The sequence below is a fragment of the Solanum verrucosum genome, unplaced genomic scaffold, assembly GCF_900185275.1.
Source record: "Solanum verrucosum unplaced genomic scaffold, falcon-dt-bn FXZP01000180.1, whole genome shotgun sequence".
NCBI classification, from domain to species: Eukaryota; Viridiplantae; Streptophyta; class Magnoliopsida; order Solanales; family Solanaceae; genus Solanum; species Solanum verrucosum.
In genome coordinates, this window is record NW_026020402.1 from 2,493,662 (window position 1) to 2,518,124 (window position 24,463).

The 24,463-nt window shown below is 31.0% G+C and overlaps 1 protein-coding gene and 2 pseudogenes across 1 annotated transcript; all 3 read left to right on the plus strand.

Annotated features, from left to right (window-relative positions):
• Nucleotides 1-472: 472 nt before the first annotated feature.
• Nucleotides 473-1,687, plus strand: LOC125840180 (uncharacterized; annotated as a pseudogene).
• Nucleotides 1,688-5,468: 3,781 nt separating this feature from the next.
• Nucleotides 5,469-12,528, plus strand: LOC125840132 (B3 domain-containing protein REM19-like). Its single transcript, XM_049519100.1, has 5 exons — nt 5,469-5,537; nt 6,279-6,480; nt 7,333-7,393; nt 12,030-12,144; nt 12,295-12,528. Exons 1-5 carry the CDS (start codon nt 5,469-5,471, stop codon nt 12,526-12,528), a joined length of 681 nt encoding a protein of 226 aa, XP_049375057.1.
• A 1,269-nt stretch (nt 12,529-13,797) lies between these two features.
• LOC125840133 (B3 domain-containing protein At3g18960-like) lies at nt 13,798-15,733 on the plus strand (annotated as a pseudogene).
• Nucleotides 15,734-24,463: the final 8,730 nt, after the last annotated feature.

Below are 24,463 nucleotides of genomic sequence, written 5' to 3' on the forward strand. Positions count from 1 at the left end.
CGAATAACCCAAAAGTAATAATTCAATAATATTTTATTTTATTTTATTTATTGATGAATTCGATTTTTCACATTCCAACATTTTTGACTTTGCCTAATTTGTTTTCTTTTAATAGCAATAATAATAATAATGTAATCCACGTGGCTGCTTGCATGTTTAGATCATTTTATCCGGTTGCTTTCTATACCTTCTATAACCTGTAGTCTTTTCTTGTCAAAGTTGTGTGATTTAAAAGTTATCTGGGGAATTTCAAGCCAAAGCCCTGCGGTAAGGTGTGTGAGAAAAGGAAAAATATAGAAATTTCTTTAGAAAAAGAAAAAATGCTAATGGATTCCAATAACCCTCCGGCGTTTTGCAAGCTTTTACAATCTGGAGAAGTTTTTATAAGTAAAATGGCAAGCTTGGTTCCAACTCATGTGGCTTCATTTGCTTACAGCAAATGCCGTCTTGTTTCATCAAAGAAAACAAGAAAATGTTGACAAAGGCTTGTTTACTGTAAACGGATGAAGCTGGAATGTCGTGGGAAACAAAGATAATGAGAGAAAAGTCCAATAATTACTTCATATGTGAAGGAGAGAGGCCACAGTTTGTGGTGCATCATCAGCTGAAGCAAGGCGATATGTTTTGCTATTTTTTCTCGTTGAAAAATCAGTGGTCCGTGTGCATCCATACACACAGATATGTTGTAGAAACATTGGTGAGAAGAAACTATTTTATGAGGAACTCAGCAGTAGTAGCAGCTCTGAAGAGGAAATTGGACCTTCTTCAAGAAAATAGAAGAGGGCTAAGAAAGTGGATAGTACTGAGGAAGAAAGCGTTGACAAGTCATCCAGTGATGAAGATGATCCTCCTTATTCACATCGCGCAACTTGCTACAAAAATCCTAAACAGGAGAATGTGTCTTCTGGTAACATCGTCTATCTATTTAATTTGTATGTATATTTAAATGTTGGGATAAGGCACAAGTACCTTTAGACTATAATCGAAATTTCAGATACACACCTTAACTAAACTAAGGTTTTGTTACCCTTGAACTTATTTTGAGAGATATTTGAATGTCATGTAAGTAAAAAAGATGCACAAAATTACAAAAAAATGGATTCAGGGTAATAGGACCTTAATTTAATTAAAATGTGTCTCTGGATTTTAATCATACTGTAGGGGTACTTGTATTTTTTCCCTTTAAATGTTTCGCTATCATATTTTAAGAGAAAGTGGTTCAGACGACAGTGGAAATGGTTCAAAGAAGTTTAGAGGATGCAGTAGTACTACAAGTGTGATGAACTTCAAAACTGACCATCCGTACTATGAAATGGTTGTAAAAAGGTCTCACACGACTTTTATGGTAAAGGTCCAATAATTCTCTAGCTAGCTATTTTGTTTTAATTAATTTCTTGCTAGCTACATGTTTTACATACTTTGATATATGTATGTTAATTAGACTATTCCAAAGAGATTCGCCAAAAAGGCCGGCATAATTAGTGGGAAGAAAATGAGACTGGTTAATGAAGAAGGCAAAGAATATTGGAGAGTGGCAATATTGAGCGGGACTATTCGCATAACAAGAGGATGGGCTGCCTTCCGAACACATAACAAGATAGTTTGTGGCTGCTTCAAGTTGATTCAGGGAAACATTTTACAGGTTCAAAAGGTTCCTAAACATCCATCCTTGCAATCTTATCATTAAGAAGGGTAATTTTTTTGTTCATTTTGTAGTTCCTCTGCTGTTTTCTCTAAAAACTATAACGATAGGGGAACTTCTTTTGCTAAGGTAACTTTGGATAAGTTTTTATATACACTGCCTTCAATATAAGTACAATTATATTCACCAAAGTACTCGTATAAGCACTTAAGTTTGTAATTATGACCAAGTGGATGCTTATTTGGTAGCAAAATGCTTATAGCTTGTTAAACATTCTGCAATGTTTGCTCGTTTATCCCTATATATTTTAAAAGACTTTGCTTTAGATAGTCAAAACACTAATCGCTACAACAATAAAGGCTTTTATCGTCATTGGATCGTTGATGCAAATAGGGGTGAAATTATAATGTTAGGTGCAGAGGCGAAGTCATAATTTGGGTTCGGAACCTAACGGTAATATTCATAATTTAAAAACCAGTAATTCAAATGAACTTAGGAGAAATTTCACTGAAACGGGGACAAAATACACCCGCACTCGAGGACAAATTTCACTGAAACAATTTATCAAACATCTAAACCAAATGCAAATTCACAAAACCTCAATTTTTGGAGAAATTTAACTCTGCCCTGTCTGCTTCTAGGAGAAATGACTAAAATAAACAAGAGTAGGGAGTCATGACTAGAATGAACAGTACAAATACTGATTTTGATGGAGCGGATTCAGAATTATCATTAAGGAATGTCAAGGATAGTGGTAAAAAATATAATTATAAGGCTAGTAGGACAAGAACATATTATCTTAAGGAGTTTTCGCAATACCTTAACCACTAGACTAAATATTTAAATTGTGGTGGTGGGGCTGGCTGGCTGGGGTAGGGGGACGGGTGAGGGGGTGGGTTAGGGTGGGCGAATTCTTTTATTAAAAATTGGGGGTGGTAGAGGGGCGGGTGGGGGTGGTGTATGGGATAAAAAAATTAAATTTCATTTTTTTTGGTATGAAAAAATAATAATTTAGGGATTGAGTATTAACAATTTAGCATTGATTTAATATTTTTTTTTGGCTTTAAGAGATTAAAATAGATTAGAATCATTTTACCCAAATTATATTGGATCAAATCCATATTTTCCATATTTTATATAAATTTGCCATATGCTATATAAATTTGAAGTAATTAGCAACTTAAAATATTTAAAAGACATATAGTAAAAAATTAATTGACTTTCAAAATTTAATTTGTGACACATAAATTAAAATAAAAAAAATGACATATATTGGGTATGCTAACAGCATCCTCCACTCTGCAAGCTTTTAATTAGAGAAGGAACCATTTAATAAAGAGTAAATTTTACGTTTAGCAAACATTAAAATCATATTTGTATGTTATAGCTATAGATTATATAATTGCGTTCATAACAAACTTTATGTTTGCTATGGAGGATCAGATTTGTATAAAATCTCTGGCAGCCTCTCATTTGTATAAATCGTTGTCAACCTCTCATTTGTATAAATCGATGGCAGTCTCTCGTTTGTATAAATCGTTGTCAGCCTCTCAATTCAATTTTATGTGTTTGTATATATGCATAATATTTGAATTTATATACAATTGAATCGAAATAAAACATTTGTATATCAAATGTGTCTCTCTCGCTTTATACAACACAAATTATACATCGTAATATGTATAATCTGTGTTTGTATAAAGCGAGAAAGGCAAAAGAGAACTGATCAGGGGATTGAAGATCTGTATTTGTATAATTATAAGTGTATAGGACGAAAATATATGTATTTGTATATACAGTTTTCTCTCGCTTTATACAAACACAAACACATTTTATACATTTGTGTTTGTATAAAGTGAGAGAGGCGAGGGAGAGACTGGCGAGCGAGAAATCTAGGGAGAGAGGCGAATGACAACTGTTTGCTACGAGGTACAATTTAATCAAACTGTGGTTATAACATTTAAATTGAATTAATAGTTTGTTATATATTTTATATAATTTTCCCTTTAATACACAGTTAAGGGTCAAATATATCCTTGTACAATTGAAAATAGTTTAAATATACCATTCGTTATATTTTAGGTCCAAATATACCCCTTCCGTTATATTTTGGGTCCAAATATACCCCTCTGATTATACTTTGACACAAATGTACTCTTAATTTTAACGAAAAACACATGACAAGCTTAAAATCAAACAACGCACCCCAAATTTCAAATACTTAATTCTTTTAGAAACTCATTCCCTCCGCTTTGAATCTTTTCTTTGCATTTTCTTCTTGAAAGAAGCTAATAATTTGTTATATGCCAAAACTGAGATGGTTTTTCTTTCTTTCGAATTGAGGTTTTTTTTTTAAATGTAATTTTTTTAAATCATGCTTAACCTCTTCTAAAAGTGTCAATATTAATGAAAGAAAATACACTATTGAGATATCTTCTAAAAATTTCAGCATTCGAAAATCGGTTACTCCCTACGTTTGTTAATTTTTCTGTAAGATGTGGGTACAATAATTAATTATATAGAAACAATTTGAAGATTTTTAATTTGTGAGGGAAAAATGCAGCACAACGATGTTGTGTGATATGCATATTTTATTATTTCTAGTATAAGAAATTTAAAAATAGAATAATGAATGGAAAAATGAAAATAAGAGCTCAAAATGGAGGGAATGAGTTAGGATGAGTTACGCAAGTGAGTTTCTAAACAAATTGAGAGTAGATAGTTTGATTTTGAGTTTGTCACATGTTTTTTTGAAAGTATAATAAGAGGGGTATATTTGGATCGAAAGTAACACAAATGGTATATTTAAACTATTTCCTTTAATATAGGGGTATATTTGACTCTTTGCCATTTTATAAAATAGTTACGACTTACGCATAACTTTTTTTAATTATTCTTTGTTCTTTTTTTTTTTTTTTTGGTTCATGAAGTCTAAATTTCTTTCTCAAACATACTATATAGTTTTGTTAATTGTGATTTGTTAGCTGATATCACGGGCTTACTCTCCATTTAAATTTTCTAACATACTCATCAGTTCTATACACAGCCTAAATTATTTGTTAATTTATAAAATTAAGATTAAATTAATTAAAAGAATTATTTTATCGTTAAATTTTATTTTTTAAAAAGTACAAATAAAATAAAGTTCCAAAAAATCCCTTCATTGTTAATCTAGAAATTGATGAACAATTCACATAAATAAAGTGTATTAAAAATAGGTAAATGACATTATTAAAAGTACCTTTCTTATTTTTGATTCTTTAAAATACGGAAAAGTTGATAAGTAATATGAAATGAAGTGATTTAATAGATTAACAAAAGACACAAAAAGATGATGATCAATTAATTACTTCTCATTCAATTAAAAGTTATCACTTTCTATCCTATTTATTTCACTAATTATATTTCAAGAGTAAAAAAAAAAACCTTCATCTACTACTTAATTAACAAGCCTTTTCAGCTTCCTTAGCCTAATCCCTAGACCATAAAATGCTTAGCAACATGACATTAAGATTGAAGGATCTCATTCTCAACCTATACAAACAATTTTCTATTTCTCTTTCTGCTTTTTACCTTATATATTTTGTTAAATGTCCTTTTGTTTTTCATTTTTGATTTACTTAAAGTTATCTTGGTATTTACAAAATATTTTCTACTTTGGACTATTCCAGACTTCCTAAAGCAGTCTTTAGTAAAATTCCTATTATTATATATATATATATATGCCTAAATCTAGAGAAAATAAACAAGAAAAAGAAAAGTAATTCCTTCTTTGATTTCTACTTTTTTTTTCTTTTGAAAAAACAGAAACAAATTAAAGATGCTAATGGATCCTGATCAGTCTCCGGCGTTTTGCAAGATTTTACTGTCTAGAGACACCGTCATGAATAAAATGGTAAGTTTTTCAATCTTTCTTTAATTTGTTCTTCTTTTGGGTTCTATTGATGTTTTGAGGAATTTAGACATAGTATGCGTTAGATCATAGATTTCAAATTTAAAACTATCAAGTTAAAATTGTATTAGGTTCTTTTGCAGAAAAAAGAAGAAGAGAACATTTCATTTGAAATTTATAAATATCAAGATGGAAATTAAGTTTAAACTACTTTTCCAAATTTGAAATTCAACTTCAAGTTGGATTTGAAAATTTTATAATCAAAAACTAATTTTAAAACAAAGTAAGAACTACTTAAAAGAAGATGAATAATTCTCATGGCCAAATGAACTTGTAGATTTGGTTGAAACCATATTAGAAAAACTCACCAAAAAATAATAATAATTTTTTTTTAAAAAAAAAGGACATCTCATGTGCTAACGAGCCCTAATATTTTTTGTTCATTTGCTAAATTTGATTTGTCAGCAAGTACCGTCTTGTTTCGTAAAAGATAACAAGAAAATGTTGAGTACTAAAAACGAGTGAAGCTGGAATGTCATGGGAATTAAGCAAAGATTGTGAGAGAAAAGCCAAATTACTTCATATGTGAAAGAGATTGGCCACAATTTGTGGTGCATCACCAACTGGAGCCAATTCACATTTTGATCTTCTCACTCATTGAAAAATCAACGTTCCATGTGCAGCTAGCCATACACACCAAAAAGTTGTAGAAACATTACTCCTTTTTTATGAGGAACTTAGCAGCATGCATGCAGTAGCTTTGAAGAGGAGATTGGACCTTTAAAGAGAGCTAAGAAAATGGAACCAATAATAGTAGTATCGGATACTGAGGAAGAAAGTGTTGATATGTCATCGAGTGATGCTGATTCCAAACATGAAGATGATCCTCCCTACTCACCTCGTGCAACTTACTATAAAAATCCTAAGCGGGAAAAAGTATCATCAGGTAACATATCGTCTATCTATTTCTACATTTGGTATACTTAGGAAGTATTTGCTATATATTTATGAGTTTATTATAATATAGGCTTAGCCAATTGTAAACATATATACCACAATGAGAACAAATTATTCCTATCAAACAATCAATTGCTGTTACTATTATTCCTTGTGGTTTTCCACTTTTGCTTGTTTAACTATTTTTTCCTCCTTTTTAAAGAAAATAACTTCAATTGCTAGACTAAAGTCCTAGTGTTAAAGTTCCTTTTAATTACGTAAAAAGGAAGAAAAAAGAGAGATGTTGACAGGAGAGTTGAAAAATGAATTTGACAAAACAAGATCGATTTTAATACATTTAATTTGCACTCTTATATACTTTAGATATATATATTTTGGCTTCAGTCTAGATAATGGATTGGAGAGTAATTATATAGTTTATTCACATACAACAAATTAGTTTGTTGCAGATGCCACTTGATTTAGTAGGAATCACGCTGTAGTTATTAATTTTATTCTTATATTAAGTTTTTTATATTTGTTAAATTAATTAACTTCTTGATCTTTAGTATAGTTAGAGATTTAATTTGTATATCGACGCGAGTGTAACTTATGAGTAAGATCTTTAATATGCCCTAAAAAATAAATAGTAACACCTCTTTTCTAGTTTGTGGTAAAATTTGAATACACACATTACATGTATAGTTTCTTTAAAAAATGAAGAGAAATTTGTGATTATAAACATTTCATAACATTTAGATGGTCATATAAATTTTCAAACTTATGATCTTAAATATTTCTTATTATATTTGTAGGAATCATGTAGTAATTAATAGTTATACTTATATCAAATTTATTGCAGATCGAAAGGACAAAGAAGCTCATAGTGGAAGTGAAGAATATGGTCTAAAGAGGAATAGTTGGTGACCTTCAACAGTCATGACGACTATTATGAAATTGTTGTAAAAAAGTCATGCACACACGACTTTTATGGTAAGATTTAATGATTCTTGACATTTTATTTTCTCATTAGCTAGATTTTTCATACAAAGGGAAAAAAGTGGAAATAGTGCATACTGGGCAAAGGGTTATCATAAAAAATGGATGGGCGGAATTTCGAACACATAACAAGATATCTAATGGTGAGTCAAGTTGATTCAGGGTCATGCTACTGCCAGTGTTTTGCAAGTTCAGAATGTCCCAACACCTCATTCCTTGCAATATTTGTAGCTACAATTCTTCTAGTTGTATTTGACTATTATCATATGTCTAAGAAAGTAGCTAGGAAGATACTTATTTATCTAATGTTGTTCCTCATTTGTTTTCTCTAAAAAGGCAGATAAATGAGGACCTTTTTTGCTAAGATACTTAAATTTGGATAAATTTCTTCTAAGAGTTGTCTTCTTATAAGTGTCGTATGCAAGTATAATTATTCAACTAAGTATATTAGTAAGGAATATGTTGTATTGAAGATGCATACCTCGTAGATACGAAAAGAAAATAACTGAAATGCAGCAATGTGACATCTGTTGCATCTTTTACTGTTCTAAAAGTCTTTAATAAGTAAGTAAACTACGTAGATTAAATGTTTAGTACATACTATTCAATAGGAGATGTATAGTGCATATTATTCAATACTACGGAGAGAAGTGCTTCATATGAAGAAATTTTTCATACTCAAGGCTCCAACTCAAGACCGATGTTTAAGGGATGAACAACCTCATCTGATACACCACATCCATTGGTGGTCCTCTATCCCAATTTAAGTGTCCTATTTTATTTTATTTTTGGTTTATCCTAAAAAAAAAAGTATTTCTACTGTAATTTCAATTCTCTATATGACAAATTTAAAACTCAAAAGACGTATAATACATGAGGAAAAATCCTGGGCCATAATGGCCCAAATGTTCTAATAAAGTCTATTTGCATTACAGACATTTTCTTTTGACATTTTTACCCTTTCCTTTTAAATTTAAAATTTTTCTCATTAATTTATATGTTACCTATTTTTCAATACATGGGAGCTTTCCCAATATATGGGGAATGAATTTTTCTCTTCTTTATTTAATTATTGACTTCCGCTTCAAAAATTGGCCATATAAATTACAAGCATTTTAAAATTAATTCTAAAAAAATTGGAATAACGGGACATTTTTAGATAAGTATCTTCACTTCAAGAATTTTATTAATATTTCATTTTCTTTTTATCAACAGACAAATAACGTTATTTAATTAGACAAGTAAGATTCTAAAAATATTTAATCATACCCATTTTACTTCAAAAATTTATTTATATGTTGAGTTTCTAGCAATTTATTTCTATGTTGAGTTTTTAAAATTTCATGTCAAACTAAAATTAAATAAATAATTTAAAATGAAGAGAGTATAATTCTACCATGTATAATTGACAATTAGCGAACATGTTAGGAATTGGGAAAAGCCAAAAGACTCTTATAACTATTTATTGCGTCCTCGATCCCCGAGTTAATCAATCAAATCCATTGATGGGTTTAATTTGAAAATATTGCACTCTACATATACTATAAAAAATAATGGGAAAATATTGCACTTATAACTAGCGATGTCAATGATACGGTTTGGTTGGTTATTTTTTAAAAATTATACCATCTCAATTTTTTGGGTATTTTATAATATATATATATATATAACCAAATTTAGATTTTTTAAAATCATCTCAATCATATTGGTTTCTCTTCGGTATTGGTACGGTTCGATTAATTTTTGGTTTTTTTACTTTTAAAATATCAGTTCAAAATATAGTAATATTGAAATATTTCTTTCACAAATATGTTCTTGAAGAAACACTTTAATTCTTCACCAAGAACACAAGAATGTAAAACTTTATTGCCATATTGTTTGATAGAGTATCTATTACGTTATCTTTTAATTTTAAACCTAATTAAGTAAAGGCTAATTAAAGAGCAAAGACCCAAAGTCGTTTAGTCACCACAGGCCTAGGACCTAGGTTATATTTATATTTGAAAAAATGTTATAAAACATATTTATATATTAAATTCAACATATTGTTAATATAGAAAATATATTTACATGTAAGGTTATTTGGTTTGGTTTGAGAATTTTTTGATCTTTTCCATAAATTAAAATAATCATCCCAATTGTTCGGAGCGGTTATACACTTAAATAAAAGTCCATGATTTATTGAAGAAATAACATAAATCAATTTGGTTCGATTAGGTTCGGTCGGTTTTTCATATTGTTTTGACACCCCTACTTATAATTATTTGCTTCCCTTTATCCCGACAATTTTTTTTGCTTTCCCATGTGATATTTGATACCCATATTAGAGCTCAACTATTGTGAGTTTGTGCCGCATAGGGTCCATTCGGGGGAAACCGCTCCCTATCAAGGATTTTTCATAGCCAGGACTCGAACCCGAGACCTCTGATTAAGGGAGTAACAACCTCATCCACTACACCACATCCATTGGTGGTCCTCTATCCCAATTTAAGTGTCTTATTTTATTTTTGGTTTGTCCTAAAAAAGTATTTTTGTTGTAAATTTTTCAAAAAAAATTCCAATTCCAACATCGTGTATGAAACCACAAAACTCAAAAAGGCATAATAAAGTCATTTAACTTGACATTATTTCACATTTATGTTCTCCAATTTTGAGTGTCACAAATAGACACTTAAATGTATAAAGTTCAACAAATAGACACATGAGTCCTATATAACATAACACACGTAGGACACTACGTATGACACAAATTATCATGTTGAATATTGTGATCTATAGTCCGATGAGTCCTAAAGGGTATAGTTATATATTTTGCCTTTTAAATTTTGTGATTTACAGTCACACAAATATTCAAATGTTTTCTTAGATTATAAGTTTTAAAAATTCTTTTTTCAGATTAAAACACTATGTCAAGTCAAATGAAGTAATAATTTTTCTTATCAATTATTGTTAACAAGCATGATAGAGTAGTTAAAATGGTAATATATATTTATATATATATATATATATATTTACTTCCCTTTATCTTCTTCTTTTTTCCCTTTTGATTTCTGTTTTAAAATCAACCAAGTGTGTCTGTTGAACCAAATTCTGAAATTAGATATATAGTGGTGTGTATAGTTAAAAACATAATAAGATTGATGACAAATTTAAGCTTATAATTTTGTATGAGTCATAGGAATTCACGGCCAATTATAGTTACATTAAGGGGCAATGCTTCACTAATAGTATGAATGATCAAGTTTATGAATATTTATTGTTGATAAATGTTTCATTTATTGTAATCCCATTATTTCATTTTCGAACATATGTTGCCTAGATCCCTTAAATTCTATATATAATATAATTATTTTTGCCTTTTGATACTATTAATTGACTTTACCGAAATTTTGCATGTAAATTTATAGAATTATTAGAATAACTTGGAGATAATGGCATGAGAAAAAGGAGATGACGATGCCACTTAGAGCCTTAAGCAAGATACTACTATCGTAATAGCTCTTATAGAAGAATTATGTATTGTAAATGTTCTAAAATTGAAATATGTAATTATGTGAAACTTGAAATCTATTTTGAAATTTAAATTTTGTAATTTTGGCCCTATAGTAGAATTTTTTGTGATTAATAATTCTTATGGTAATATCCTTCATTTGTGGCAATGGATTTTTATAGTTGTGGCTAAATCTATATATAGATTATAAAAAATTATAGCTATACATTTTCATCTTTTAACTTTTATAGAAAAATAAACAAAAATAGCTAGATAATTGTGTATTTTGTGGAAAAACTTGAATTCTTAGCCATGTATAAAAAAAGTTTGTGGCAAATGGAGTACTTTAATTCATAGCTATAAGTTTTCTAACTCATAGCTAAATACAAATATTATTGCCACGAGACTAAAATATAATATAGCCACGAAGGAAGGTTATTCATAGCAAACAAATCAAGTTTTTTGCCACAACAAAATATATTGTGGCTACCATATAAAAGATGCTACAAAATTTATTTGTCGTGGCAAAACATTTAAATGATTTGCTATAGGTATATGTTTTGTAGCAAATTTTCTATATCATTACAGCTACAACATCATTATTTTTGTAGCCGTAAGTGTTAGTCCTTAGCCACAGATCATGTAAAGTCTGTAGCTAACTTTTAGCCACGCTACATCTTGCTATGAATGCTACGGAAACAAAAGTTGTGGCTAAAGTGTTTAGCCACGGACTTTTTGATATTTAGCTACGATATATTTTGTAGCTATATATGCACTTTCTTGTAATCATTCTGTTGAAAACCTAGGTGATGGACAGTTCAGCAAAAGGAAAAGGCACGAAGAGGATGTAGCTTCATCTTCTTTCACAAGAGAGGGTCAAAGCAAGGATCTTTTTGGCTATGTTAATTTAGTACTATGAGTTTTAAGTTCTGTGCACCGACATAAAGCTATGGTAAGTATTACTAATAATAAGTAGCTTTCTAGAAATGGTAAAAAGAAATTTTACATTGTTATTGTATATAACTTAAATTCATTCAGTAATAACATAATGATCTTAATGAAGACGGCAGGATTCAGAAGCAACAATCCAAGAGTGTTTACGATCAGAACAAGACAGTATGGGACAAAGAGAGCAGTATAGCATATCAAAAAGCAAAATCTTTTAAATCTAAGAATCCGTTCATTGTATCTTTTTATGCAACCATCATATGTCTCTACTCCATTCAATAGGGTAAGCTACAAGATGTAATCTTTATGGACTTTGTAGTGCTCTAATATTTCTATATTCCATTGCACTATGTCAAAATCAATTTACTTAGCCATCTCCTTTGGCAGTTCATAGCGCTGAAGTTTGCTAGGAAGTATTTCCTTGAGAACGATGTCAATCTAGTGCTTCGTGTTTCAGGAAGTGGATCTTGGTCTGTCAAATGCACTATCGGAACAGTAAATGCTAAAGTTGGTTCTGGTTGGAAGGCATTCGCGCTAGAAAATAAGTTAAAAGTCGGTGATGTTTGTGTATTTGAAGTGCTAAAGGGCAAGCTCTTTGTAGATGTCATAATATCTGATTGACAGACTAGCTTGATCCTAATGGGAAAACAAGATTGCTTGATCACTTCTTTAGCTACGGAGTATCTATTTTGTAAAGAGATGAGCATGCTCTACTCTCTCTCTGTTTCATGTATTTCAGATTTCTGATATTAATATATAAGATATATGACAAAGTCATGTGGATCACTTGGTGGGAAAAATATAGGATTCTTGTCAAAGTCACGTGGATCACAAAATGAATCTATGATTTCAGGTCAACTCGTTGATTTTGAGAAAACCAAATCAATTGGATATAACAGCATCGTGACTTGCTTAATTAAAACCCCAAAAACTATTGTCATCAAAACTAATTTACGCAAGAAAAATGTTGCACTTTCTCAAATGCCTCTCTTTCTTGTTTTAGCTGATGAAAGGCCTGATTAGCTGCGCAAGACTAATGGCACAATCAGCTCAGATATATCTTTCAAAATAGTTCTATCTATATTTTTTGGTGTTAACTTGTAGAGTTTATCTAACTCTATTTCTACCCCAAGATCTTGTATTATGTTTGGTATACCTAACTTCAAAATGTAACTCTTTCATATCAATGATCATTGGAGGCAGTTTTAAAAAAAAGTTCTATCTATATTACTGTTCAATTTAATTTAATAAAGAAGATGCAATGTTGTACTACTGGATTGATAATACCTTATGTCACTAATACTGCAATTGAAACTAATATGATAATTGTATTAGTTGTAACGCCTTATCGTGGGATCCGGACAATATTAATGAAATGGAAAAAATCTCTCGTGCTTAAGACATGAGAATTGAAAGGTGTATCCATTACGTACTTTTTCTTACTGCCTCCTTGGTTTGGGGACAAAGCTAGGCAAAAGAAAGACCAACTCACAAGGGCCAAGTGGAGTGTAGACCAGAGTACGAGGGAGCCAAGCCAGCAAGGGCCTTATCTCATGCATTTTCTTCTTTCTGATCACATTTTTCAGGACGAAGCGTATACACAATTGCAATTTTTGAAATACAAAGTTGTGTTTCAATATGTATTTTACTTTTAAAAAATAAACTTTTTGTGAGTGAAAGTGAAACTTCTCCAAAAGAAAAAGGGTTGAAGCTTGAAAAAAAATTTAAGACAGATTTTCATAATCTAATTGAAAATCTGGTCAAACACTATTCATGTGTTTTTCTTTTGCCTTGTACATCACACAGTCCTCGTGAGTCAGTCACACGCATCACGTGAGTCAGATATAATACAGTCCTCGTGAGACACACATTGCATTGTCCTCGTAATTCATGCATCAAAGTCCTATAAAAAGCATTCCTCAACAATTTCCCATCCATTGCTCAACTGCCGTCATGGTAAACAAGTTCCATGGCTCTTCCTTTAGGAACTCTTCTCCCAACAACCCTAAGTTCATCTAAATCATTACTTCCTCAGATGAGTTATGCCGTCTCGTAAGTAATTTCTTCATCTTCCAAATCTTTATTTTGCTCACAGATTACCAATTTTTTTTTAGTGCAAGTGTAATTTCAGTCCTTGTTAACTGTTGATTTAGATCCAATAATTACTATACTTTTATATGGGTCTAATTCAATGAGAATTTCTCAAAACAATCATGTAAGAAGACAATTTCATCCCTCGATAAAAAAAACATTCCTTTCACGCCCAAGGATAGACATTTGGAGGATTCAACATTTGATAAACCAAATATAAGGATGTGTTAATAGGAGGTAGCTTGTACATGTAAAAGTAATTAGTCACATAGGTCTGCTTCTGTGTGTTCAGTCCAAGATATATGTTAAACTAATTATTTATGTCTGATTTTGTCTGTATGAAATTGAATTCAAATTTCTTTTGCACACAGAGGATTCCAGTAGTATTTGCCAAAAGACATTGCAAGAACATGTTAAACCCCGTGTTTCTTGAGGCTCCCCATGGAAAAGCATGGGAGGTTGAAGTGGAAAATTCTCAAGGCCAAATTTGGCTAGCCAAAGGATGGAGAGATTTCTGTGGCTATTACTCAATAACCGTCAGGAGCTTATTAATCTTCACATACAACCCGCGTTCTCACTTTGATGTCGCTATTTATGATCAGAGTACAACAGAAATTGAATATCCAATAGATCAAGAGATTGAATCAGATGAAGAAGAGGAAGATATTCCAGTCCTCCAAGCTAATGCTAATGTAATCGAGGAAGATATTCCAGTTAAGCTTCAAGCTAATGCTAATGTAATCGTGGAAGAAGAGGAAGATATTCCAGTTAACCTTCAAGCTAATGCTAATGTAATCGAGGAAGAAGAAGATGATATTCCAGTTAACCTTCAAGATAATGCTAATGTAATCGAGGAAGAAGAGGAAGATATTCCAGTTAACCTTCAAACTAATGCTAAGGTAATTGAGCAAGGTAAGTAAACATCTTAACTGCTTTATTAGCTATTAAGTGAATCCATTTAGTAGTAATACATTGCATTTGGATATCTATTTCAAGAAATAAGTGAAGGCTATGAGGAGCACGACCAACAACCCAACATTGGTACCGGTAAAACCAACAGGTTTTTAGACTTTTTAAACTAACTAGGGATTATATCAGTCCCACTTTTTATATGAGATGAGTGATACCAGGATTTTGGTATAGAAATAACACTGATCTTAGGTAATACTTCCAATGAAATACGAGATAGGTTTAACCTCAAAATCTATAATAGGATAGCCCAATTAATCCCTTGAACCAACCAATCGCTTAAAGAATTCCTTTTTATATCTTTATGAATTTTGATTAATCCACCATGAAATATATTTTCAATTGTAGCGTTCAAGTAATTAATGTGTGGTTAGATTTTTCACTTCCTGTACCACCAACATGTTAGAAAGATTGGAATATCAATCTCATCGGGACAAACTACAAAAACTCATGCTTCAGGAGTAGAATCTTTCTCAAATTCTAGTGTTTCCACGACAGCTAATCAATTTTGTTCTACCTAGCTAATCCCTCTTTCAAGACCACATATTTTTCCAGCTTAGGATGCCGGAAATCTTTGTTGAATGCAACTAATTTGAGGATTGATAAGAGTATTATTTTGTTACAGGCAAAACAATCAAGCAAGAAGAGCACTGAGGCGGAGGTGATCCCAAATAGAAACTCAGAAGCAGCAGCCGCGATTGGAACTACTGACACAAATACCGATGTCTCTTATGAGGAATCGGATGATGAGTCCAAAAATATGTGATCATATGGTTAAAGCATATATGCAATAGTTTCTGGGCTATTTCTTATTAGTTATGGTTCTAAAGATCGTTCGAATTATTAGTGAAGTGTTCTATTAGATATATGAACAATATAATGTTGTTGCTTTTTTAGATCATCTAAGAGTAGTGTTAAACAAGCTTCTGTTGAATTAATGTATATGTGACTGCTATTGATGCATTGTCTGTGAGGCCTTGGTTGCTTTATAATTAATTGAAGATATATGTATGTTTTGTTATTGAAGGAAGCCAATTGTTACACTTCTAGCATAGGGTGATGATAGAGTAATTTCATGGCAGATTATTTCTTATTATTAAAGTATAAGATGGTTGAAGTAGAGGTGGGGTGGGGTGGACTGTTGGGTTTTAAAATGTTTGAATAGAAAATGAAGAGTTAAGACTTTTATGAAGAGTTATGACTTTTATGAAAAGTTGCGACTTTTATGAAGAGTTGTGATTTTTATGAAAAGTTGCAACTTTTATGAAGAGTTGTGACTTTTATGAAAAGTTGTGACTTTTATGAAAGGTTGTGACCTTTCCGAAAGATTGTGACTTTTCCGGTAAGGCACAATAAGAACCTTTTCACACTAGTCTTTGTTTCTATAAATTGAGGGATTTCCTATCATTTTAGTAGAACAAAATTTTTCTGGACTTCTTCTACTACTACTAAATCTAGTATTCTAAGTGTACTTTACTGCCGTTGAGTGGTTCGCTGACACCGTGATTTTAGGTACCGATACACCGGTGAGTAGGATCGTTCTATCCTGGGAGGATATATTCCATTAACCTCGGGTACTTGAGGGGAATAATTTCCTTAAGGGGACACTATGCATTCGGTGGGCCCGATTTTCTTTCTTTGAGAAAAATATTTTTATATTATTTCTAATCTATTTATGATTCTATTTTCTCTACTAGTTTTAATTTTCTAGTTTGAAAATACTCTTTAAACTTTGTTGTTTCTTACCAAGTTCTTCAAAGTTTTGTTCTAAGTATCATAGGAATACAATATGAACAACAATCTTAAGGAAATTCTTCTACTGTTGGTATTTCTTGTATTCTACTAATTGAGAGAAACAGATCATGGAAGTAGAAGATTAATGCACTACTTCTCCAGAATTCGGTGCTTTGTTTAGCAAGGTCGAAGTGAGAATGTACTAGAAGAATTGGTGGTATTTCGGTTAAAGATTACACCATGTATCCTTCTTATTATTTATCTAAGGAGGAAAATAGTTTCTAAAATTTAACAGTTTTGATATTTATCATGTATGTCTTTGGAAAAAGATCTGCAAACCATATGATATTTGAATGAATTTTCCTTGGAAAAAAGTGTTGCCTTTAAAATTCTTTAGTTTGCCGAATGAGAGATGCACATTTTTGTTTGATAAAATAGTATGTCAAAATGTTATAGTTGGAAGGTTATTTGAAAAGAAAAGCATATCTATGTGATAATCTAAGAATATGTTTAATTTTGTTTGGGGACTAAAAAAACTTTTGTAGTTCTGTACTCCATGTGAAATTTAATTGTGTCTGATTTTTGTAGACTAAAAACTTTTGTAGTTTTCTACTATGGATAAATTAGACTATGCTATTGGTTTGAAGAATATGAAAACTTCACATAATAAGTCAATGTTGTACTTTTGACTTTCTATAAACTTCACTGTCATATAGAAACAAATTGTACAAAAAAATTTGTCTTTATTGTTAGTATTCTAAATACTAAGTGGTATGTCTATTTGTGATAGAGGAAAAATACGACTGACTTAGAGTTTGTGATTTTGTGCCTCTATGGAATGAACTTTGACATTGTGTAAAGATTGTCAAAGAGAATTGAAGCACTATGATTCTTTTGTAGAATAATATTTTCAAAAGAGGTTTCATGTTACCAATGACACATTGATAGCAAGAGAAAAAAAAATATGTGGAAAAACTATTTTCAAATACTTGAAAAATATTTTGAGATCATATTTAAAATGTGGGGGGTTCTATGCTTATGACAAAAACAAATTAGACTTAGTGTCTAATTTAAATTTGGAGCACAAATTTGATGATACTTTTGTATTATGTTAGACCCACAAAATTCTTGGAGTATATTGATATTGTGGTCGTTGAGTTTCTCTTTTACTAGTATATGGTATGACTAGTATGAAACTACCAAATTATATGTATACTTGTTCAATATGATTGAGTTCTTTTATGAAAAAGTGTCACTTAAAATGTTGTGACTTTTTATGAAAAGATATATTTAGTAAATATAACCATTTGTATAGACATGAATATTGGTGAATAGTCATTTGTCATGTTTTGTAAAAGAAATATTTGGACTATATTGCCTTTATTGGACCCGATGAAACTTTGTTCATGGGTAGTTCTATAACAATCAAATTGAAAGTTATGGAAAGGTCCTTCCGAAAAGGACATTTAACAAGGTGATGACTCTAAACAATGTTTGTATCACACAAAATTATAAGAAATAGGAACAAAATATTTGTGAGAAAAAGCTACCTCTCGGAGAGCTTGTCAAATCAATATTTTAATTGTTCCAACTTGCTTGAGTCAAAACATGAACACTTGGGGGCATGTCAATTACAAAACCTTGTAAGGAAAATGATCAACTTAGAAGTTTTGTCTAACTCTGAGTGCAATAAATAGAAATGTCAAGTTTGTGTGGAATCTAAGTATGTTGAGCATTCTTATAAATCTGTTGAAAGGAATTCTAATCCCTTAGAGTTGTTTTACACTGGCATTTGTGATATGAAGTCAACAACATCTCGTGGTGGGAAAAAAGTATTTCATAACTTTCATTGAGTTTTGCATTATGTCTATTTGTTGAATGGTAAGGACAAAGCAATAGAAATGTCTACACAATATAATATTGAAGTTGAAAATCAGTTGGGAAAAAGATAAGAAGTGATAGGGATGGAGAATATAAATCTCATTTTGCATAAATATGTTTGGAAAATGGATTTATCCATCAAACTACTGTCCTATTCACCTAAATCTAATGAAATTGCATAATGAAAAAAAATAACCGAACTTTGAAGAAAATGATGGTTGCATTACTTATAAGTTCAGATCTTCCACAAGACTTGTGTGGAGGAACTATCCTTACTGCAAAAGGGAACAACAAAAAATTTTGTCTTTTCAGAAAGAAAGCAATTTTGTTTATTCAGAACACAATCTATTCCATATGAGAAATGGAAAGGAAGGAAATCCAACTTGAAATACTTCCAAGTGTGGGGGTGTCTAGCCAAAGTCCAAGTTCCTATTCCTAAAATGATTAAAATAGGACCTATGATTGTGGACTGTAAAATTAGACTTGAGTAGTCTAGTAAAGGGTCTAAAAGACCTTAAAAAGGAAAAAAAGAGAATGTACTTAATAAAGAGATTCAGAGGCGTAGTAAATGTCAAAGGACATCTTCTTCCTTCGAATGTGATTTTGTAACATTTCTTGTGTCTTCTGTAGACTCATCCTTCCAGAAAATAAACCTTTGGATTCAAAGTGAATCTTCAGAAGGAAAATGAAAGTCGGTGGAACTATTGACAAATATAAATCAAGACTTTTTTGTCAAAGTCTTTAGACAAAAACAAGGTCTTGATCTTATCGATATATACTCGTCAGTAACTAGAATTACATCAATTCGAATATTAATATTATCAGTTGTGGTATATGACCTCCAAATTCATCAAATAAATGTGAAAACAACTTTCTTAAATGGAGAATCGGAGGAAGAAATCTACATGGAACAGCCCGAGGGTTTTGTGGTTCCTGGTAAAGAAAAGAAAGTGTGCAAACTTGTTAAGTCACTTTATGGTCTAAAAGAAGCACCCAAACAATGATATAAGAAATTTGACCAAACCATGTTGGCAAATGGATTTAAGAATCATGGAAGTGATAAATGTGTTTACATTAAAATCACACGATCATTGTTTGTTTGTATATTAATGACATGTTAATCATCAGTAGAGACACTAATAGAAAGTTGAAAGATCATCTAAGAAAATGAGTTTACAACTTAGGACAAGTCATCATGGTGGTAACTCTATCTAGCAGACCGGAGATCCCAAGAGCTAGATTCAAGGAGAAAAACAAAGTTGTGACTGACGGTTCGACATTGTCAATCAACTTAATCCAATCTCATGATAAAGACAATGTTCAGGAACGAGGTTAAAACATTAAGGCTTGGTAATGAGTTAATAAAGATTAATGATTTTCTAAGTTTGGCAGACTTGACCAAATAGTGTATCTACGCGATGACACGGTTAGAAATCACTTATGTGAGTGTGAAGTGTAAGTCGCTTCAAAGAGAATTATTGTCAAAAGCCTATTCTCTATACACTCATGAAACCAGGAGGTGTTCATGGTTGAAACGAACACAACTGTAAAAACCATAAACGGTAAGACATATGGTTGTCTAGGTATACATCAAAGCTCGACGGTTCAAAGATATCACATCTACCGATTGACCGAATATATCCGACATCTGTTCACTACTGAAAGTCCAAGGGGAAACCTACTTATCCAGATGCAATTAATTCTTGCTTGTAAAGTACACATACTTGTCCATTTTTATGTCTTGGAGTCATTCCCCATTCATGCGGGGGATTGTTGGGTTTTAAATGGTTTGAATGGAAAATAAAGAGTTGCGACTTTTATGAAGAGGTGTGACTTTTATGAAAAGTTGCGACTTTTATGAAGAGTTATGACTTTTATGAAAAGTTGTGACTTTTATGAAAGGTTGTGACCTTTCCAAAAGATTGTGACTTTTCCAAAGGTTTGTGACCTTTCCGGTAAGGCACAATAAGAACCTTTTCACACTACCCTTTGTTTTCTATAAATTGAGGGATTTCCTCTCATTTTAGTAGAACAAAATTTTTCTAGACTTCTTCAACTACTACTAAATCTAATATTCTAAGTGTACTTTACTGCCGTTGAGTGGTTCCTGACACCGTGGTTTTAGGTACTGATACACCGGTGAGTAAGATCGTTCTATATAGGGAGGATATATTCCATTAACCTCGGGTACTTTAGGGGAATAATTTCCTTAAGGGGACACTATGCATTCGGTGGACTCGATTTTCTTTCTATGAGAAAAATATTTTTATATTGTTTCTAATCTATTTCTGATTCTATTTTCACTACTAGTTTTATTTTTCTAGTTTGAAAATACTCTTTAAACTTTGTTGTTTCTTACCAAGTTCTTCAAAGTTTTGTTCTAACTATCTTAGGAATACAATATGAAAAGCATGGACTACTTGGAAAATTACGTAAGGAGTTAATATATTGTGAATTGTTTACATTATTTTTTTAGATGTATGATTTTATTTTAACTTGTGTAGATGTAATAACTATCAATTTCAACAGTATATTGTTTATTTTGGGAAAGATTTGTACAATAAAATAGGCCAAAATCTCATTATGATGTCTGGGTGATCCATTCATCTTGTTGATGGTGGCTGCATTTTTCATAAAGGATTTTTATTGTAAACAACGAAACGAATTGGTGAGGAACTGAAAAAATATCCATCGAAATATAAAAGGATTAGGATTTCCAAAAAAATGGTAACGAACAAATAAGGTAAAAAGTTAAATGCATTTATTATAGTCAAAGGGTAATTTTGATTATTTTCTAAAAAAATAACTCAGCTTTGACAGGTTTTGAAATCCCAAATGCAATATTTTCCCACTTCCTTTGATTAGCATTTCCAATAAAATGGTAATAATGTTTGGACAAATAAATTTAAAAGGTTAAATGCATCTATTATAATCAAAGGGTAATTTTGAATATTGTCAAAGGGTAATTTTGATTATTTTCTAAAAAAATAACTCAGCTTTGACAGGTTTTGAAATCCCAAATGCAATATTTTCCCACTTCCTTTGATTAGCATTTCCAATAAAATGGTAATAATGTTTGGACAAATAAATTATAAAGGTTAAATGCATCTATTATAATCAAAGGGTAATTTTGAATATTTCTTTTTAAAAAAAACTCAACTTTGACATGTTTTGAATTTTGAAACTCCAAATGCAAAAGTGTGAGCTGATATATGGAGGAAATTGACAAATATAATAATTTGTATTGAATAATGAAGACAACTCTTCAATTTCTGTAAAAAAATTTACAACTACGAGCTCAAGATAATATAAATTTATTAATTTAATAAATGACATAGATGAATAACATACATTGTATGTATGTGTAGTTAATGGGGTAGTGAAAAAGACTCTTTCTGAAATTATTTTTTATCTCTTTAAAGTATTTTTGAACTTGCAATATTAGTGTTATAGAAAATCATATAAAGTCACAAGCTATTGCAAGTTTTTATAGTAATTATTTTATTAAATTATATACCTATTATTTATTTTTAATTATTTATAATCATTCCGGAAATGTATAAACTAATTTTGGAAAGTTTGTAAAATGAGAAGTCATTTTTTCTTATCATTATATTATTTTAGCTATTATTAACATTTAGTATATCAACATTTAAAAAAGCAGCCTCCTTTAAATATTAATTGTTTCTAAATTAACGTAGCCAAGAATTTGAAATGTTTTGACATTTTGTTCATCTAAACACGCATAATTTTGTTTTTGAACCTGAAACATATAATTAAGCCTTGGGTGAACTATAATTTATTTTTACTATTTAATTGATTAAATAATTATAACATTTTAATATAGTGAAGGGGTAAAATGTTAATCCAACTTTTAGTAATAGATGATATATGATGATTAAGAGATTGTCTTTAGTGTAGTTAGAGACTTGTATATAAACACGAGTATAATTTATAAGTAAGATCCTTAAACTGTCCTAAAAACAAGTAGCAACTCCAATGTTTCAATTTATGCCACAAAAAATTGAATAGACGCATATAGTTTAAAAATGAAAATGAAAGCTCACTATTAAAACTAGTGATTAAAAACATGTCATAACATTTATATATGTGGCCATAAGAATTTTAAAACTTGTGGTCTTAAATATTCCATAGCATTTCGGTAGAAATCATATCATAGTAGTTGTTATACTTATATCAAGTTACTACAAATCAAGAGGATGGAGAAGCCAATAGTAGAAGTGAAGAAATTGGTCCAAAGAATAGCAGTCGATACAGCTTTGTGAACTTAAATGGTGACAATCCGCATTTTGAAATGGTTATAAAAAAGGCACATACTACTTGTATGGTAAGGTTTAATAGTTTGTACATTGTGTTTCCAAATTTGCTAGATTTTGCATTCCATACTAATTATTTTTCCCGAAAATCTAATTGTCATGTTTGTTTGATGAATATGTTTATTAGCCTATCCCGTTGAAATTCGCCCAAAGTACAAACATAATCAACATGAAGAATATGAGGCTGGTTAATGAAGAAGGAGTAGAATGGGGAGTGGAAATAGAGTATACTAGGAGTATGGTTATCATAAAAGGAGGATGGACTGCATTTCGAAAAGATAACAAGATAGCTAATGATGAAACTTGTCGCTTCAAGTTGATTCGGGGCCATATATATTGCAAATGTTTTGCAGGTTCAGAAGATCCCAACACCCCATTACTTGCAATTAATTAGCTACATTTTCTTTGGATTGCATTCTGGCGAGTTTAGTTTGTCTTAGGAAGATGTTAGGCAAATGTTATATTTGTTTGCTTTAAAAAGACAGACAAACGTGCACTTCATTTGCTAGGGTACCTAGCTTCAGATAGATTTCTGCATAAATTGTCTTTCTTATAACTGCAAGTATATGTATTCATCAAGTGCTACTAGCTCTAGTAAGCATTTTATTTTGTAAACATTAGGGAACGTTACTCTTGGTTGGTTTTGGCTGATATATTTTAAAATCTTTTTTTCTAGTCATCAATTATTTACTAGCAAATGAATTACTATTTTGCAGCTTTGTGAAAAGTTATAAGTAATGATGGAAGAAGAGAGAGAAAATCTACCTTATCACTTACTTTAATAACGCCTTCGTCCTAAAATAGTTATCGCGTTCTGTTTCTCGAGACCTAAATCCACTATCCCCACTAGATAAATGAGGATTAGAATAAAGCCAGGACTGGGACCAGAAGAGAAAAAGAAGTCTTTCAAAACATACTAATTTCTCCCTATCTCCTTCAAGATGGAATCACCTAACAAGGCCCAAACCATTGTAAAAAATATTCTCATGGATGAGCAGCGCTCAAGCCTTAATTAATAAGGATGAACAACAAAAAGATTAGAAACTACCACAAGAAGATGAAAAAAGTGACCACATATTATTAATTATTATCCAATGAAGAAAAAAGAAGAATCTATAAACCATGGACACATTTCATTAAATGGGCAAAAAATAATAACCTCAACTATCTAAACGAGACATTGATTATGTTGCGGAGAGTGACTGAAAAAGACCGTCAAATTGCGCACTTAGAGAAAACTGGAACTTTCAAAATCCTGGCGAGTCTACTCCTAAGTTGGAGCAAGAAGCAAGGGACTGGGCACATCTTCACCAATTTAGCTCACGACTGTTACATAACAAAGTTTTATAAAGAGGAAAACTTGCGGCGAATTTTACAATAAGGACCTTGATTCATCAACATATACATTTTATATGTCAAAAAGTGGGATTCAAATTTTGTTGCCTCCAAAGCCAGAGAAAATTTCAACCTTACCTATTTCAACAATTTCACCTTTCTTCTCATTTAGAAAGGCTACACTGCCCCCTTGGAAATCAGTAGTTGTT

Excerpts from the sequence above, each read along its gene's own strand:
- LOC125840132 (XM_049519100.1), top strand. The coding sequence starts at position 5,469 with ATGGATCCTGATCAGTCTCCGGCGTTTTGCAAGATTTTACTGTCTAGA. Across the intron at positions 7,394-12,029 it reads GGTCTAAAGAGGAATAGTTG|GATTCAGAAGCAACAATCCA; the intron begins GTGACCTTCAAC and ends TGAAGACGGCAG. Across the intron at positions 12,145-12,294 it reads AATCTAAGAATCCGTTCATT|TTCATAGCGCTGAAGTTTGC; the intron begins GTATCTTTTTAT and ends CTCCTTTGGCAG.